The sequence below is a fragment of the Peromyscus eremicus genome, chromosome X (genome assembly GCF_949786415.1).
Source record: "Peromyscus eremicus chromosome X, PerEre_H2_v1, whole genome shotgun sequence".
Lineage (NCBI taxonomy): Eukaryota > Metazoa > Chordata > Mammalia > Rodentia > Cricetidae > Peromyscus > Peromyscus eremicus.
In genome coordinates, this window is record NC_081439.1 from 24,228,155 (window position 1) to 24,248,178 (window position 20,024).

Sequence of the window (20,024 nt, forward strand, 5' to 3'; positions counted from 1 at the left end):
CACAGAGAAACCCTGTCTCGAAAACCCTCCCCCGCCACCCCCCCAAAAAAACAAAAATAAATAAAATGGCATTTAAAATTGTATTCTTCTCAGGGCAAATGGATCTTCACTTCTTATCTGAAACAATCCCAAGACAGAAGGAACCTTATGTTTTTCAGCGCTTCTCTGGCAGATGACATTTTATTATGACATAAGTATAAATACATGTAGATTACACCTACCAATTAAGCCTAAAGGTTCCATTTTGATTCTAAGATCTTAAAAACAAGAAATGAACCTTGTACAACAAACAAAGTACTCTGAATCTACCCAAACATTAATAGTCACTTTATGGTCACTATGATCTTGCAATAAACAAAAAGGCAACACTTTACATGTATGAGAAATATCCCTTGGAGATGCTTCATTTGGAGCATGCTTTTTTTTTCTTGATTCAGCTGACATTTCTCACAGAATGATTCAAGAGATTTTTTTGCAAATTGCTTTTGACTCATCATTAATGCTTGGATTTCTCATATTTAGCTCCTCAATTCACCAACTAATTATAAATGAGAACTAGAAGATCAAATGTAATGACATATAATGGGCACTCAATAAATACTTGATGTTATGAGGGACTGGAGGTATCTAAGAATAAGATACATCAATATCAACAAATGTCTGCCAATTTAATTTAGAATATAATTTCATAATGAACAAACACAAAGTGTGAGATTTATGCCACTGCCTTGTTTTTAACAGTTCTTTTTATTGCAAATATTTTTTCTTATGCAATATATTCTTATCATCACCCCTCAACTCCTCACAGATCCTACTGGTTTCCCCATCCACCCAATTCCCATTTTGTTTCTCTTTAGCGAACAAATTAACAAATATTTTTAAAAAGCACAAGAATCACAGACACAAATACAGGTACACACACACACACACACACACACACACACACACACACACCCCATAGAAACACAAAATCAGAAACCATAATATAGAAGCAAAAGACCATTAAGACAAAAATTGCCTAAACAAAACAAAATTTGACAAATACCTGCGAATACATTGAGTTCATTTTGTGTTGGCCATCTATGCTGGACATGGGGCCTAGCTTTAAGTGTGGTTTATATATCCAATGAGACTCCATCAGAGAAAACTAATTTTCCCTTGTAAAGCAGATGTCAATTGGAGATAGCTTCTTGGCTATGGATGTGGGCTTATGTCCACTTGTCCCTCTCAGCACTGGGACCCTGTCTAGCTTGAACCTGTGCAGGCCCTTTGCATGCTTCCACAGTCTCGGTGAGCTCGTAAGTGTGTTAGTCTTGCTGTGTCTGGAAGTCACTGTGTTCTTGGTGTCATCCATTCTCTCTAATATTTACAATTTTTCTGCCCCTTTTTCCTCATAGCCTCCCGAGCCCTGAAGAGGGATTTACTAACTTTATACCCAAAGTGTGTATAGATACTTCCTAATTCATAAGTTTTGTTTAAAGAGAAACATTGTCATGAGAAAGTCATATGGCTGAGAAATACTTTAATTATAACACTAGCATTTATTTAGTAAAGCAAAAGAATATTCTCTCATTTCATTAGCACATAGCACACAATGAGTTGCTATATTTACCTTCATTTTTATAATTTAGTGGTTCTCAACTGGGGGAGAGTTTGTCCTGGAGGAGCATATGTAACTACCAAGGCATATTTCTTCCAGGAATAAGGTGCTTCTGGTATCTAGTTGATAGAGACTAGGGATGCTGCTAAACATTCTATAATGATCAGGAAAACTCCCCACAACTAAGAATGTTCTACACCCACATGCCAATAGCACCAAAGTTGACACATATTATTAAAAATATAAGTTAACCATAATCATGGTATGTACTCACTCATAGGTGGATACTAGATGTAAAACAAAGGATGACTAGACTGCTACTCACAACTCCATGGAGGCTACCTAGTAAAGAGGACCCTAAGAAAGACACAGGGATCCCCCAATGACAGAGAAATGAATGAGATCTACATAAGCAAAATCATTTCAAAACCAAGATGGTTACATGGGTTCTCCAGACAGAACATTGATAAAGAATTCTAGGAGCGAAAAAGCTGTAGAGAGTGGTAAATTCTTGCCAAAAAGGTCTGTAATGCTGAAAAAATCTGAGTTTACAGAGAAAAGAGAGAAAAAAATGATAAGATTAGCAACATTTCAGTAAATATTAGCATTAGAGGCTGTTACATTATAGTATTAAGATTTCAGTTTACTCTATACTAAAATGATTTATGGGTGGAGAGGAAGGACTAGAGAGTTAGCCCAGCCATTAAGAAAACTTATTGTTTTTGCAATGGGCCAAGTTCAATTCTGAGCACCTACAAGGTGGCTCAGGACCATCCATACTGCAGTTCCAAGGGATCCAATGCCCTATCCTCTTGGGGCACCAGACATGCATGTGGTGCACAGACATACATACAAGAAAAATACTCATATACATAAAAATAAAATAAATGATTTGGGTGATTTGGGTACTTCTTGAATAAATATAGTTTGACAGTTTGAGGAAGTTGTAACAATGATAGTAATATAATGAGCATTACTATTATTAAGAGAAACAACTATTCATTGAACAAACATACTCAATACACATAATACTAAATCTCACAATTATTATCACTAATTCTATGATAAAGAAAGGTTAACAAATTAAGAAAGTTTCTGTGATCTGTTCAGTCAACATCTGGTAATTAATAATCAAAACTAGCACTGAAGACAAGACAAACTTGTAGCCATCATTCTTCAAATCACTTTTGATTAATATGATCCAAAGTCTACATTTTTTTCATGACAGAATTAGTTCATATTTGATGCTCTTGTGTATTTTTGATAGCACTTTTTTTCCTTTAAAGTATTCACCCTAAAGTCAGGCATGGTGGTTCATGCTTGTAATTGAAAGGCACAGAGAGAAGGTTGTTTTCTTTTGGGGCCACCTTTGGCAGTATATCAAGACCACATGGACTATGACTCAAAACAAAAGTGGTCACCCAACATGAAATGGTGTACCCCATCCTATTCTTCTTTAAACCATGGAGAAATCTACAGCATACAATGGGAGCAATTTGCCAACATTTTCAAATTTTCTGAGATCCATCAAAGAAAGTCGTGTGCTTATCTGTCCACGTACTATAACTTTGTATAAAATCAATTGATAACTGGTAGCCATCAGTGGGAAGACCATACATGTGCCATCATTTCAAATGAGTTAATTCATTACACTGAATGGAAATTTTCTCATATCTATCAATGCAGCTGGTCCTAAACTAGTGGTTTATGAACTAATCAGGCTATCCTTTACCTCTGAATAATTTGTCCTTCATGAAAGTATATATAGAATAACCAATAGTATATAGTTAATTCATGGTGAATTTTCAATTAAGTTATTATAATTGCTTAGATTATTTCTAAAGTATGATGACTTTTGCAATTTTACTTTCTTCCAAATTATACGCTTTACATCTCTCATCACCAGATGATCACCACTATGACAAGACATTCCCCCTTGCAATCCTACTATCTTCCAAGACCTTTTTTTCATGACCATCAGCACACCATGTAACATAAAAAAATTTTAAGAAATAGTACTTACTTGTGTCCAGATATCAGAGTTCTAACCCTTATATCTACATCTTTTTAATTCATCTGTGATTTAGTTAATCTTTATCTCTTAAGCCAACAGCAATGATTAGTCTGTTAGACCAAAAAAAAATCAGTTCTACACATCAGCCACGGATTCCCTTGTTCTCCCCCCTCCCGCCTCCCTCACCTTCCCCCCAGCCCACCCATAGAACTGAATTGTATTGCAAAATAAAAAAAAAATCCATGGAAAAATCTTATTCCACAGGGAATTTAACTTCTATATGGAGCATTTAATTTTCCATTTCCATACAAGGGACTTGTACCAAAGCAATTGTGATACTTGAAGACATGTTAAATTATTTACAAGAAATAAAATGAAAAATGAAAATGCCATACTTGTCTATTTGTGACAAGAGAGAAAAACATGACATTTTCATCTTGGAATTCAAAGACTGTTCTTTTCTTGCAAGTAATCTTTCTCCCAAAATTGATGTTGGAAAATATCTGGGACAAAACTAAGCATTAATGACTAATTGTCTTGGTGTCATACAAAGTCTTTTCTTGATGCTTACTTTTAAATAAAATATAGCATAGATATTTTAAAATTATATAATGTTTCTTGTTAGCTTAGAAAGTTCTGGTGAATACAGATATACATTATATTATACATAAAAATTTATATAAAGAAAATTATTTGAAAGTAACTATGCACAAACAGGAATATTTGAAGAGAACATCACATATGTTCAAAATAGGGTCATTTTACCAAGAAGATAGAATAATTCCAAATGTATGCAATTATATATCTGAATATTAATTTTTCAACAGATATTATTTAATGTTCTATTGACTTTTATTTATGTATGTGTATTGTGTGATATGCATGTGAATGCAGTGATCACAGAGGATAGAAGAGGGTGTTGTATCACCTGGAGCTTGAGTTACAGGTAGCTGTGTGCTTCCTGATGTGGGTGCTGGGACCTGAACCCAGGTCTTCAAGTGCTCTTAACTGATTAGTTTTCTCTCTAGCCCCTCTACAAGTATTGTTAATCATAGCATTTACCACCACTGAACTGATTCTATTCAATGCTCTCATTGAAACAACACTAATCTCAACCCTATCATTACCCCAAAAGTAAACAAAACAGAATGATTAAACACAGGTCTTTAGTTCATGGTTTATATATTGACTGGCTCATTACCTCTATTGTTAGCATTAATTTATGTCTAAAAGCACACAGGCCTGTTGAACTTTTTAATAACATGCAGAAGAATTCCAAAGTAGATGAAACATACATCAATAGACTTGATGGAAGAAACGAACATTTCTATAACAAAAACATTTCAATGCACCATTTTCAATATAGAAAACAGTGTATGCTGGGCGGCGGTGGCACACGCCTTTAATTCCAGCACTCAGGAGGCAGAGCCAGACAGTTCTCTGTGAGTTCGAGGCCAGCCTGGACTACAGAGCAAGATACAGGACTGGAATCAAAACTATACTCCCGCCCCCCCAAAAAACCCAGAGAGATAAGTAAGGAAATAGAGAACATGAACAAAATTTTAAACCAACTCGACATAATGGACATACACAAAACACGATACCAACAGCAGCAGATTATACTTTCCTCAATTAAACCTAAAAAAACTAAAGTAAGTTTCAATAAATTTTTGATGTTTGAAAACATTAAAAATGTCTTTTCCAACCAGCGTGGGTAGGAATACTAGGGATTAGTAATACACAGAAAATGGCAAATTTCACCAGGTTTTGGAAATGAAGACATTCTTAAACAACTCATGAATTTAAATTTAAAAAAAAGAGATAAATAATTACAGGGTGCAAGGAAGGCAGTGCTTAGAGAACAAATTATAATGTAAATATCCACATTAAAAAGAAAAAAGTCTCAAATTAATAACCCATATTTATACTTCAACAATTAGAAAAAATGGAAGAACTATATGCAAACCCTGAATAGGAATTTAATATTAAAGTGGAGTACAAAAAAAGAAAAAAACAGAATAGAAAAACAGTGGAAGGATACCAAAATCAAAAATTGAGTCTTTCAAGGTTCAACAGAAGTAACAAAGTAACAAACATTTAGCGAGGCTGACAAAGGAAAAATTGAAGATGATTCAAATAATGAAAATTAGAATTAAGTGGAGTCACTGTTGGTCTTTCAGAAAGAGAAGATATTTTAAAGATTGAAAACAAGTTATATAGTTAGGTGAAACTTAAAAATACCTAGAACATACTTATTACCTAATGGATTCAGGATTGACTAGAAAGTCTCAACAAACATACAACAAATAAAAAGATTGAAATGCTAATCAAAACTTTCTCAACAAAGGAAACTTCAGGACCAGATGGCTTGTCTTTTGAATTCTATCAAATATTTAAAGAGTTGACACCAATTCATTTCAAATTCTTCCAAAAAATAGGAAATGAATGACCCAACATAAAACTCAAAGTAATATATATTAATAGAATGAAGAAAAGAGTTTCATGATTATTTCACTTGATACAGAAAATTTCAGTTGATGCATTTGTATAATTCAAAATCATTTATGGGTTAAAAATCAGTCTTCAACTTGATGAAGGGCATTTATAAAAATCTACAGTTAGCAACATGATCTAAACGTAAGCTTTCCCTGAGGAAAAAACTGAAAGATTTTCTGCCATGATCGAGAAAAACACAATTTGCTGTTCTATAACTGCTAGTCAACATGGTGTTGGAGGTTTTATCAATAGCAACTTAACAACAAAAATGAAAATATGGTATTCAAGTTCAAAATGAAGAAGTAAAATTATCTCCATTCCCAAAGGATAGCAGTAGATGTAAAGAAAACCTTCCAAGCACCTGAATGAATGCTATTAGAGCTAGTGCATTCAAGAAAATTTCAACATGAAGATCACCACAAAAAAATAGCTCTATGTTCTATAGAATTCAAAAGAAATATTTGAAAAGGAAAGTAAGCCAAAAGCAGTAACTCACTCAGTTGGTAACACGCTTGTCTTGTTAGTATGAGGACTTGAGTTCCAATTCCCAGAGCTAGGTTAAAGTCATGTGCAGTGGCATACATACACTTATAATCCCAGGCATTCACGAACTTGTAATTCCAGCAATACTGAGATGGGAGGCAGAGATGGGTGAATTCCTGGTAGTTTTTTGGCCAGTTAGTCTAGCCTCACCTGGTAAAGTTCAGGCCAAGGGGAGAACCTGAATCCAATAATGCGAGAAAAGTGTGTAAGGAATGGCATCCAAGCCTGTTCTCTGACATACACACTTGTATGCTTGCACCTGTACACACTTACACCCTACCCACAAAAGTTCATTTTCACTAAAATTTAAGAAAATAAAATTGTTATGTAGACATTAAATCAAGAGTATGGAGGTTTGTACACTGGAGAATACAAAATACTACTGGTATAAATTAACAAATGCATAAATAAATGGAATGGCATCTCATGTACATCAGTAGGCAAATTTAATATTTCAACAAATTAATAATGCCCAGTGTGATCTACAGAGTCAAGGCAATGCATTTCAAGTGGGGTTAGATTGCTGAATCTCATAGAAATAATAGAAAAGAGTAAAGGAGGAATGTGAGTAAAAGGACAAAAAGGAGGAAGTTAAGAACAGAGAATGTGGACTGGAGAGATGACTCAGCCATTAAAGGTTAGGCTCACAAGCAAAAATGTAAAAAGAGAGAATGGGAACAAGAAAGGGGAGAATTAGGGGAAGAGAGTGATTAGAAAGGTTCGATAGCTATATTCTTTTTTTGTCTGATTCTCATCTAACTCACTGTGCTGATAAATCCATCAGAGAGGTTAATGTTTCATTCTACATGTTACAGAGCATAGTCAATTCATTGGTGACCGCATCTAAGAGCATGTTCTTTACAGTCAAAACGTCTAATCAGATTATTGGACTAAAATACAAATGTGTTGGCACATAGTAGGATAACCCTTAAAAGCAAATTCTTAAGAAATCCTTCAACCAAAAGAAATTGTGGATTAAATGTTAGTATTTGGGTACCCTCTATCGTTAGGATAGAAACCAATTAGTACAAATGTCCACTGGCTTCAGGAATTTTGCCCTTGTAGTAAAGAAAAGAATCCTTAAAGTCAGACAGTTTCTGCTAGTTATAAATGATATGGCTTTGAGAAAATCATTTTATGTCAGGGTTCTGTAGAGGAACAGAAATGATAAAATACATATACAGTAAGAGAGAATGTATTAGATTGGCTGTACTGTACAGTTGGAGTAATCCAACAATGCCTTTCTCACACCAGAGAAGTTGAGTAGTTGTTTAGTTCATGAGGCTGGATGCTTCAACAGTCCCTCTGGCAGTGACAATCTAGAGGATTTCTGGAGAGCCACTGGTCTTCAGTTAGCCTTGGAAGCCTGAGGAAGCTGCTGGGGAAGGAACCAGCAGAAGCAGAGATAATATAGATAATTAGTAAACAATAATGAAGGCCAATTGAGCAGAAAGCATTCCTTCTTCTATATCCTTTTTTTCAGGATTGTTATAAGATGGTATCACCCACACATAGGTTTGGTCTTCCCACATCAGTTAAGGCAGTCAAGAAAATCCATCACAGTCATGCTCAAAGGTCCACCCAATGGAGACAGTTCTTCACTGTGGCTCTATTCCCAGTGATTCCAGGCTGTGTCAAGTGGACAGTTGACATTCACCAGCACAGCTAACTACTTTTATGTCTCAGTTTTCTCATCTGTAAAGTGCAAAGAGAATATTACCTTCCCACTGAGGGATGACATACAGTACTCACTGGCACACAGTGAGGTTTCAATGTGTCAGTTCTTAATACACTCATGTGTTAATACCATACTTTTACAATAGCTCACTTTTCCTGGGTTTTTCTTTCCAAGTTTTTATGTGTAAATATGAATGCACCTTCAAATGAAATGCCCAGGACTGAAAAGGCCAGATACTAAGGATCAAGAAATGTAAAGTATTCAGGAGAGCAGGAAAGGAAGCCTCTTATGAAGATTAAGGCAATATAGATAGGTATACATGCATGTGTTTGTATGAATCTTGTGGACAGAGGACAATGTTGGGTGCTGTTGTTCAAGTCCACTTTTGTTGAGACAGGGTCTCTCACTGTCATTCAACTCACAAAGTAGGTCAAAGCTAGTTGGCCAGGGATTCCCAAGGGTTCACCTGTCTCTGTTTCCTTTGTGCCAGGATTACAAGCATTTGCCAATATACCTGGCTTTTTAAAAACATAGTTTCTGTAGATTGAACTTGAGTCCTTGGACACACAGGAAAGCAACTTACCTATTAAGCTATCTCTCCAACCCTCTGAACTTGATGTGCTTAGGATATGATAGTTTAAAAAGTATTTTAGGTTCCAGAAACACACCCACACTGTCAGTTAGCAGGAAGAACAAAACAAATGATAATATAGCTCAAACTTCTGAATGTTTCCAAATCAATTGGATAGACCAGACAAATAGATAATTTATAACACTTTGACAACCAAGGTTTAAAATTCCAAGTTCCTTTTTAAAATGTTATAATAGTGTAAAGTGAGTTTAATGAGCGTTTTGGAATGGATTTACACTTTTTTTTAAACATTCCTGTTCTCTCATCATTTGTTTTCTATTTTGCTTTATAAAGTTTCATAAAATGTATCCAATAAGCTGATATAAAAGGAAATATTTCTTTGTGGTGAGAGGAGGGAAAGAAGCAAACACATACAAATTCTCATGATTTGTCCCTTGTTGTCTAATTTATTTCTTACTAGCAGAAAATAGATATGTGACAGAATTGTATGGCCAAGAAAGACTTGCTTTTTTCCTACCAGCATTTTAGGAAGGCCTCATGCCAAACTCTTCTTCATTCAGAGCTTACTGGCTGGTTAGGAACAGAGCCAACTAGGGTGTCGCTTGTACTCAACTGATGAGAATTTGTCACGTAAAGAGGAATGCATTTATGCAGAGGAAAACAATGATAGATGGCTTGAAACAGACTTTTCTTATCTCATAAAGTATTGGGGGAAATGCCCACAGAGGCAATAAACATATTGCCCAGAAAAACATAAGGCAGGGAAGCATCAGATAGTGGCATACTTGTTGACAAAAGGCAAGAAGGAAAGGCTAGTGGAAGCCTAGTCCCACATCTCCGGAGAGAAGAGTAGACAATGTGGCAATCCTTGCTTAACACCAAATCTACTCTGGCAACAGTACATATATTAAGTGGTATTTTTGCCTGTGTTTATGTCTTAATGCAAGTTCATTTAGTTTGTTTTTTATTTTTGTACACTGTTTTTCTTTATTAAGAGTCAGAGGATATATAGAAGAAAAGGGGTAAATTCAGAGGCGTTATAAGAATCAAAGTAACACATAGATTTAAAGAGAGATGATCCAAATCCACCTGGACCCCTAAATTCAACCCTGTGTTGATTCCATGATCCAGGTCACCTTTGGTAATGTTTATAACATTGATGAACTAAATATGCTGATGAATTCAGTTAAATGATTTTACCTTATATTTTCCAAATTCAAAACTCTTTGGAGGTAAGTTACCATCGCTTAATTGTCATTGTTCAAAATATTAGTGGGAAGTTATCATGCACTTCTGAGTAATTTTTTCTTTGCAGTCACATCATCATTTTCATTTTATTTACATCTCTAGCCACAGATGTTGATGGAGCTGTAATATTGCTTCAATGTCTATTGCAATATTTTTATTGCATTCTGCAGGTCCTCCAGTAAACGTTACTTGCAATATTTTTATCAACAGTTTTGGATCAGTCACAGAAACCACCATGGTAAGTGCTACAGTGCCACTGGCAAGAGAAAAACGTGACTCAATTATGCCATGAACACAACCTGTCAAATTTTCTATTGTTCAACTTACAGGGCCTCCTGTAAATGTTACCTGCAACATATTTATCAACAGCTTTGGGTCAATAGCAGAAACTACAATGGTGAGTGGGACTGAGCATTGAAGCCATCGTGTGAAGGAATGGGATATGGGATCACAGTACTGATGCATATTTATGTGACATTTACTGAGTGCCAATTTCTAACAGCATCATCATCTAAAAACAGACATTCACACCTTCATTTCAGAGTCATTTGTCGAGGAGTTACAACCTAAAACTCAGCGATCTTTTACCCATCACCCCAGAGCAACTTTGTAAACACATGATTTTTGTTAGGTTTGGCAGAATGTATAGCAATAAACATGGTGTGTATTTAGGAGTATTAAAATATGTGCATTTCCAATGTTTCATGAGTATGAATTTCAAAGTTAGGCACACGCTTTTTTTTTTTTACTTATCATAAAACTTGGGATATCATCAAGCTATCACAAAAGGTAATTCATAAGAGAATACATATACATTCCCATGTTCACATATGCACACATGATTTTGTTGACAACAGAAAGTAATATTAAGATTACAACAATTACAAAAATATGAACACCTTTGAAAAACATAAACATATTAAAACTACTCATTAAAGACATGTGGTGCTAACATCTTTTACATATTAGAAATAGATTCAAGTAATATACTATGTGTTACTACGGCATATTGCCAGTGACCCATATCATTAGATCATTAACTAAACCCCACATAGCTCTTGATTACATATGGAGTAAAGTACTTCCTTGGTGTCCACATGGTTTATTTAAAGTTCTTAGTTGCTTGTTTTTAATTTACATGGCTATTAAATCATACATCCATTTTATTGGATGAGACCAAAATGAAATAGTAGCTGAATCTGACCAAGTATAATAGTAGCTGAATCTTACAAAGCTCAAGAGGTGAAAAATGAGCACATGATGCCATTGGAAAGTGAAAAAATGTTGCGGACTTTCTCTTTTAGGCTTCTAATATCATGTTTAATGAATTACTGTACTTGGTGGTGTTTTTGATACTAGGAAGAAATAATTTACCTTTACTAGTCAGTTTTATTGGTAAAACTTCAAACATAATGTGTATCTAGTACCCATTTGAACATTACTCTGAAACAGCATTCTCCAGAAATAAGATTTTAGCAGGACATGTGGTACATTAAGAATTGTACATAAGTAAGATAGTTTTGATAGGGCTATAAATGACTCATAAGAAACACTAAGCTTGAAAAGAATAACTCAACTCTGGATTTGACACTCAGTTTCTGTCTCTTCTTCTATTGCTTTTACCTTTAAAAGAGGGACAACGTTTCCAACAGCCCACTGTCACCAGCTTTACACGATGGCATTCAATGACCGTATTTGCACGACCTAATGCTGATTGCATTAATTAGACTCCTAAGTTGCCTTGATTAAATCTCCCCACTGCATTTTACTCTCAATCAAAAATGTAAATATGCACCTTTTCAGCGTTCGTTAATACAAGGAGCTAAACATTTAAGGGGATGAAAATGGAAGTTATGGATACCCAATTTTCCTCATTCTTTAAGACTCCCAGAGCTGTTTAGTAAATTGGCTGCTTAGGTGCTTCCTGGCCATTTAGTAAGTGTCCTTTGTCATGTTTCCTATGAAAAAAGGAAACTGTTGCTCAAAGGTAATGTCAGCAGCCTGTCTATCTGCTGTGAAAGATAGATCAAATTGCATGTAAGAAGAGTGTTGCATAGTGTGCTTCTTTATTTCACTTGATAGATTTTAATGTCATGATAAGCTTTTTTTGGTTTTGAAAATAAATATATATATATTGTTTTCTCATGGCTTTGGTGGGAAACTGAAAAAAAGAACATTTTACAAAAAGTTGATCATGTTTATGTCCAAGAAGAAATTCTCATGTCACCTAGGGTAGGAATTAGCAAATGCTTCCTGTAAAGGAACAGACAGCAAATACCTAAGACCTTGGAGCCAGATGATCTCTCTCACGCCTACTCAAATTTGCCCTTTGGTAGAGGGCAGATACTAATACTAATAGTGACCAAATGGATGTGAGCACACTCCAATCAAACCTTACTTGCAAAAATAGACTGGGTCAAAATAATATTTAAATTGATGATATTTCAATGTTCATAATAGTGTAAAAAAAAAGTTCTGGCTTCCAAGATGACTGAAGCTTTGCCTGGGTGTCTACCTGGTGCAACCTGTCTTAATTGGGTCCGGCTACAAAGTAGCACAAACTGGATGGTGTACAAACAGAAGAAATTATTTCTCCAGTCTTGGAGGCTGGAAGCCCAAGAGTAAGGTGGCATCACACTCAGGTATTGATGACGGATCTAGTAAGGTTACAGACGCCTGACTTCTTGTATCTTCTCATTCTAGAAAGACTTCTATCTCTGCCCTAATAATAGAATAACATCTTAAATGTGTTGTCTCCCAATACTATCATGTTGGGAGTTAGAACTTTAAAAGCAAGACTTGAGAGGTTATAAATATTTAGCCTAGAACATACTTGCATGTTGTTACAACTCAACCCTCCTTTATCTAGGATTCTACAATCTGATACTTCCTCAAAAACTGACTCACAAAATTTGGTTAAACATTAAATGGAACATCAACTAATTATAGTTGAAATCAGAAAATTTAACTTCTATGCATATCAATAAAGTAATAGAGGCCATCAATTAGTATTGTTTTCTGGGGATAATAGTTTTGATTTCTCTGCAATTTCTGGAACTATGTCTTTTTCCAAGAATGCTTCTAAACTGAGTTTTTGATCATATTTATTGTAGTCCCTTGCTTTACACCTCATTCTCTTACAGTGACTGAAGTAGAATTATAGTTAGTTTTGGTTGATTGTTTCTGAAGAAGAGGTGATGATCATCTGTTTCAAGAACTCAAATTTCTTTTGATACTATACAATTAGTCCACCCATGGTTACTGAAATCACACTAATTTATTGTTTTAATGCTGCCTATTAACAAAGTATTGGCTTACTTACAGATACAGTATAAATGTTCCCTTCTTTGATATAAGTGTTGGAGATATGTGCTCATGGGACAACATATTATTGTTTCTTCAAGCAACAGTTTTATGGATCATCATGATGATATGTTATTAAATTCAATAATTTGTGTATTTTTTCATTAAGAGGGACATGGACTTGTTGGTATTTGACCCTTGTATTATGATTATTCAGCAGATAAAATTTTGTATGGTTTTAAAGATATATACTGAGACAGATTGTACTCTGTTTTTAAAATGTCAGTTTATCCTTTCCTTCTCTCTTTCTCCTTTTCTTTAGTTACTGATAGCAACTGAATTTACAGGATAAGAGTATATTTATCACTCTCTATTTATTAATGTCAAGGCAGAAATAGAAAATATTGGCAACATAACTAACACCCAAGGGTATTTCATACCTGCCCTATGACACTCTCCCAAAGGCTGGAGCATCAGAAAATGGAGATGAGAAGCTTTCTCCTCAGCTTCAAACGGCTGCTTGGAGAGATGGGAGTGGATTCTGTTTGATTTGGGCCTTGGAGGTGCTGATATGCTACCCATGCCTCAGCAGTAGTTTCTAAATCTTGGTGCCTTTAGTCGGTGTGAGGGATAGCTAAATGTACATCAGAGTTTGTCACTGATCTGAAATTACATTCCCGAGGAACTTTCTGAGAAGAAGGTAGACAGAAGCTGACATGGTTACTTGAATTATAACCACAGAAAGAGCCTAAAAGTTTCCTTTCCTTTAGTAGTTGAATGAGCACATCATAAGAAGATGCTAACTGACAGCAGACAGCATTTTATTATGTCAATTATTTCTGACATCTTAAATAATAATCAATACATATCCATAAACGTTATATTCTGTTAAGCTGATACAGAAGATGAACTTACTCCCTAAATTAATACTGAAATAATAAAGCCCTCATTCATCATAAAGCAATTACCTACCATCATAAATTAAAATGCAAGTTCTCCTAATACAGTTTTGAGATTATGGAAAGTGTTTTTGGAGTGTTGATAAGTTTAAAAACCAAAGTGTGACATAAGCATTATGGATATATAAATATGTCTTTAATATATTTATAATTACAGTGAAAAGTGCACACATACCAAGCAGTAAGAGGTAATGATAAGGTTTTATATGAGTAGTTATGAGATAAAGTGATCATCTTTATGTACAAATACAGAGCTATGTATAATAGTGCAAAATAATTCAGCTTAAGGAAGCAATGTTTATGAAGTAGGCATAGCTTTAGAAGGTATCAGAAAAAGAAACTTGAAAAATTCTAAATTTGACATAAAAGACTATTACGGAATGTATGTACTCATATTACCAGTGTTAAGATAATAAAGATTATGCAATTTATACATGGATTTTGTTTTTAAAATGAAATATATACACATATATAAAATAAGTGTTTCTATTACCTTATCCAATGCTCAGAGAGTCAATAATATGGAAACAAATTTTAGTACAAAGAAATATGTCGTTTATTTGAAGTAGAATCTGTCCTCAGAGAGTGCAAGCAATGTAAAAGAGAATACAGTCACATTTTACCATATTTCTCAGTATTTACTTTCCCTTTAATATTTGATTGAGCCTGGAAGCAGCAGCAAAGTCAAAGAAAGACTACAGAACCACATAACTACTCTCTTATTATTCCAGTTATTACCAGATAATACATTTATTTGTAAAGAAACAGACATGAGCCGGGCGGTGGTGGCGCACGCCTTTAATCCCAGCACTCGGGAGGCAGAGCCAGGTGGATCTCTGTGAGTTCGAGGCCAGCCTGGTCTACTAAGTGAGTTCCAGGAAAGGCACAAAACTACACAGAGAAACCCTGTCTCGAAAAAACAACAACAACAAAATAGTTAAGAAACGGACATGATGCATTGATAATTTACATAGTCCAAATGTTTAGCATACATTGAAAATTATAGTGTACTGAAAGAATTACACAGGCATGGCTGCAAAGTATTTTCTTTGGCTATCTACTTTCTCTATATTGTGTGTGTGTGGGGGGTCCCTGTCTGTTCCAAAATACTTGTAAGGCCTGTTATTTATTCTAAAATGGTGTATCTCATCACAAACAAAATCATGGATAAATAGTAATGACTACACACTCAAAGAAATAGATACTTGTAAACCAAAACTCTGGTATATAATTGCTGGATACAAATATTTCTGTTCTACTTATCTTTGTTTATAAGTAGTGAAAATAATCTATTTTAAATGATCTTTAGACATTTAATGGTTGAAGTGAGATATATTTGTCTCACTGCTCTTTTAAAAATTGTAACATTACAAGAAAGTTTATTTCACAAATTTCTTGCTATAAAATTCAAAATAGAAAACCAGGAAACACTGGAGAACACCCATGGGAATTTGCTATGAAAATCTATGTCAAGACGTTTTTCTTCAAGGCCATCATCACTTTAATATTTCTTGTCACTAATTTAATATTCTCTAGGGTGGGTCAACAGGCAAGTTTAAATCATTCTCAGGGGCACAGGAGGATACCAAAGGAATTATGTTTGTGAATTTGTTGTCGACCGATTTCTAGCTGGCTTCTCATGACCTTTTGCACCCCAAAATACTTCCTGGTGAACAGGCTGCTATTCTCTGAATACTCTGATATTTGACCCTTTCACGTTTGTTATGTCCAGCTGTTCCCACTTCCTGGACATAGAGTATCTCTAGATTTGGCTTGAAGATGAGAGCCTCTTCTTTCCTATTTCCAATTAAAACAAGCATAGAGATCCCCCCATCCCCAAAAATTCTCTTTTTAAAAATTAATTAATTAATCTTATAATTTTTATTTAAAATTTTTTTCTTTCCTTTTGCATACCAACCCCTGTTCCCCCTCCCTCCTCTTCTCCCACTCCCCCCACCTACCCCCATCCCTTCATCATAGAGGGTAAGGCCTCCCTTGGGTAGTCAACACAGGCTGGCATACCAAGTTGGGGCTGGACCTAGCCTCTCTCCCCTGGATCAAGGCTGAGTAAGGCATCACACCATAAGGAATGGGCTCTAAAAAACCAGTTTGTGTACCCAGGATAAGTCCTGGTCCCATTGCCAGAGGACCCACAAACCCATCAAGCCACACAACTTTCACCCACAAGAATTCTCTTAAGAGTAGATTCTTGCTCTAGAAACATAGAAGGAAGTGGGCACAATAAGGTAGAAAGGCCTCATTTCCCTTACCTGGGAAATCTTGAAGGCATGTCATGTACACCAACCCATATCTGAGCACTGGGTTGTTACATTTTTAATTGTCCCTTCTTAATTTTCACAAATCAAATTTTCTTATTTACTATTTACACAAATCTCTAATGGTTCCCCCAAGAGATATGGCATTGCTAATAATCTCTTTCTGACCATAGGCTTCTGGTCTCTTTGAACAACTCTGAGAATGTTGAGATCCTGCCATTCTCTTCATCATTCACAGGGACAGTCAGTTGGGGTAGATGTTGAGCTAAGCCCACAAACTGCATCCACTCTGATTTGAGAATTTGCTGTAAAATTTTCTAAATAAATGTCACCTGCTAAGCTTTTTCAAGTTAGAATGTTCATGTCATACACCTCATAGAAAACCTCAGGTAATTTGTGTTAATAATGCAGGCTTCCCAGAAGATCCGGGGTTTGATCACTGATTTGTAATAGTTAGGAACTATTTGATTATTTTAGGATTTCCCAGCCTACTCTAGGCACCTTTCCCAAGAACTATGACATACAAAATGTTCTATGAGATTGGTCACAACTAGTCTGCATTTTAAAAAATGCCATAGAAATTTTAATAGGTTAATATATCATTATCTCTATTTTTTTTCTTTTGACCATGAGGGGATTAATCAAAATATGATATCTCTTAGTGGATTCCATGGTGCCTGTCAGTAAACGATCACATCTGTTTGCTTAGGAATTAAGGAGGGTATTCTGAGACTTTAGGGACCTCAACTAGAAAGTTTCAAAGAAACCAAGACAACCTAATCACCATTTAAGAAAAACAATGATCCAAAGCACATCTAGATGCCAAAGATGTGGAGATGAAGCCAATGGGGCTTAAAGGAAAGGTGAGGGGGGGGAAAAAAAAAACAAATGGAGATGTCTATCACCTTTAACAGCCACAAGTGACAAGAAGCTCTGAAGCTCTGAAACCAGTCCTGAAGGACTAGGGACTACTGCTGATGCCTCAGTCAGAGTCTAGATCATGAAATTAACCAACGCTTCCTTGAGCCTAAAAGCCTTTGAACACAAGCACTCAGGAGAGTAGTCACAGACACAAGCTGATTCATTAGCACAGAAGGAAATGCCCAGATCATGTGAGATTAGCGGGACTGTACCTGAGGCTCCCACTAGGGAGAAAATTTTGGTCAGATAGTATTCATTTCATATTGAAAAAAAAAATCTTGAAAATTTTCTATTTGAATGAAGCATCAAGCTTTCTACTGCAGACATAACACACTGAGAGAATTCAATAAAATACTCAAAAATTTTGAAAGTAAGTAGTTGTGAAGGAATCATTTTGTCAACATGAAGCACTTAATGTTAAGATTTTAAAAATATTGGTCAATCATAACATGGTTTTATAAGATTTTCCTTCCCAAATTGCAGAGTGGGTTTTCTACAGAGCATGTAAGCAAAAAGAGATAAGAAATCATGTCATATCTGATTTAGAAAATGAATCAGGTTTATTTAATAATCTGCCATGACAGTCTGATTTCTGTACTCATCATTGCCTTTTTCTACAGAAAGATCATCTCAAATTAATATTATTTCAACCTAGAATTAATAAATGAAGCATAAAAAAATAAAAAAAGACAACCTGTATAACTGGTGTTCTGATTTGGTTGAATCTTCTTTCTTATTCCCCTCCACCTCAAATCCTCATAGAACTGAGTGCTTTATTTTGACCAACGTGTACAGAGACTTGTTTGATGAGACAAAAACACTATAAAATCAGAAAGAAGGTGAGAGGGAAATTAAATAGGTTTCTTTAGCCAGGCTGGACAATAAGTAGCTCTTGTATATGGCATTTCTATAGGACTATCGAGTGAATATTTTTCTGAGACAACAGTGGAATGATTCACGGCTGGCATACAGTGAGTACCCTGATGATTCCCTGGATTTGGATCCATCTATGTTGGATTCCATTTGGAAACCAGATTTGTTCTTTGCCAATGAGAAAGGTGCCAATTTCCATGATGTCACCACTGACAACAAGTTGCTGCGGATTTCCAAAAATGGCAAAGTGCTCTACAGTATCAGGTAAGCCTTTGCTGGTTACAGCTCTTCAGTTCTTTGGGCCTAGAGATGCCTGATTCTTCAGGACAGGATATGTGTGAATGTATGACTTTGTGGGCTCTTGTTTATTATTTGAAATTTAAAGTATGTGGAACATTTCAGAAATTTTCATGGTCATATAAGTGTGATTCTTCACAACAAAATGTGTCTAGTAGGTTTATGGACAGTTGATGGTATTCTGTAAATATCTAAGCATATATATTTAATAAAGAAATTACACAATATTCAGTCTAATTACCTTGAACCATAGTATGTGAATTCCAGTTTCAATAGTTCTTTCATTAATCATACACAAAATATTTAATGGATCAACTTGGTCATCAACAGTTGAATCTGGGTTGATTATGTAGAGACTTTATCCTAACCTCATTTGTGCTTCTCAATAAACCTAAGACCTTGAGGCCTTGATCTCTTAATTTTTATTGGGTTTTAATTTGGTACAGAATTTTTCTGAGATTCCTTTTGTTCTGAAACAGGATGCCTGACCCAGGTTGGTCTACAACTCAATATGTAGTAGAAAATGATGCTGAACTTCTGAGCCTCCCACTTCTAATCCCTGGGTACTGAGGTTATAGGCATGAGCTACAAATCTCAGTGTGTGGGGGACTGGAGAATGAAGCCAAGGTCTCAACCATGCTAAACAAATACTCTACCAACTGAACTACATATCTAGGCCCCCATTTCCAAATATTTCATTCAAATATGTTCTCCAGAATCTTTATCTTCCAGACTCAGAAAATTTTCCTATTATTCTTTTTTTTAAATATCTTTTTTGTTGGTTCTTTTGTGTGTGTGTGTGTGTGTGTGTGTGTTTCTTAATACTAAGAGATTTTCTATTCATTTTACATACCAACCACAGATTCCCCTCACCTCCCTCCTCCCCCCCCCAGCCTTCCGCCACAACCTCACCCATTCCCACCTCCTCCAAGGCATGGTCTCCCATGGGGAGTCAGCAGAGACTGGTACACTCAGGTGAGGCAGGTTCAAGCCCCTCTGCCCTGCACCAAGGCTGCACAGTGTACCAACATAGGCACTAGGCTCCAAAAAGCTGGCTCATGTACCAGGGTCAGGTCCTGATCCCACTGCCTGGGGGCCCCCTAAACAGTTCAAGCTAAAGAACTTTCTTGCCTATCCAGGGGGCCTAGTCCAGTACCATGGGGGATCCTCAGCTATTGGTCCACAGTTCAAGCATTTCCACTAGTTTGGCTGGCCATCTCTGTA

General features: G+C 35.7%; 1 protein-coding gene across 4 annotated transcripts in view; it reads left to right on the forward strand.

Annotated features, from left to right (window-relative positions):
• The window catches only part of Glra2 (glycine receptor alpha 2), a 193,542-nt gene that overhangs the window by 26,477 nt on the left and 147,041 nt on the right, over positions 1 to 20,024 (forward strand). For 3 of the 4 annotated variants that reach the window (XM_059250736.1, XM_059250739.1, XM_059250740.1), the window contains 2 exons: positions 10,501 to 10,568; positions 18,544 to 18,767. In XM_059250736.1, the coding sequence (XP_059106719.1) occupies positions 10,501 to 10,568; positions 18,544 to 18,767 (292 nt within the window). Of the gene's footprint in view, positions 1 to 10,341; positions 10,410 to 10,500; positions 10,569 to 18,543; positions 18,768 to 20,024 lie in introns of all 4 variants that reach the window. The other variant, XM_059250738.1, reaches the window with a different exon arrangement.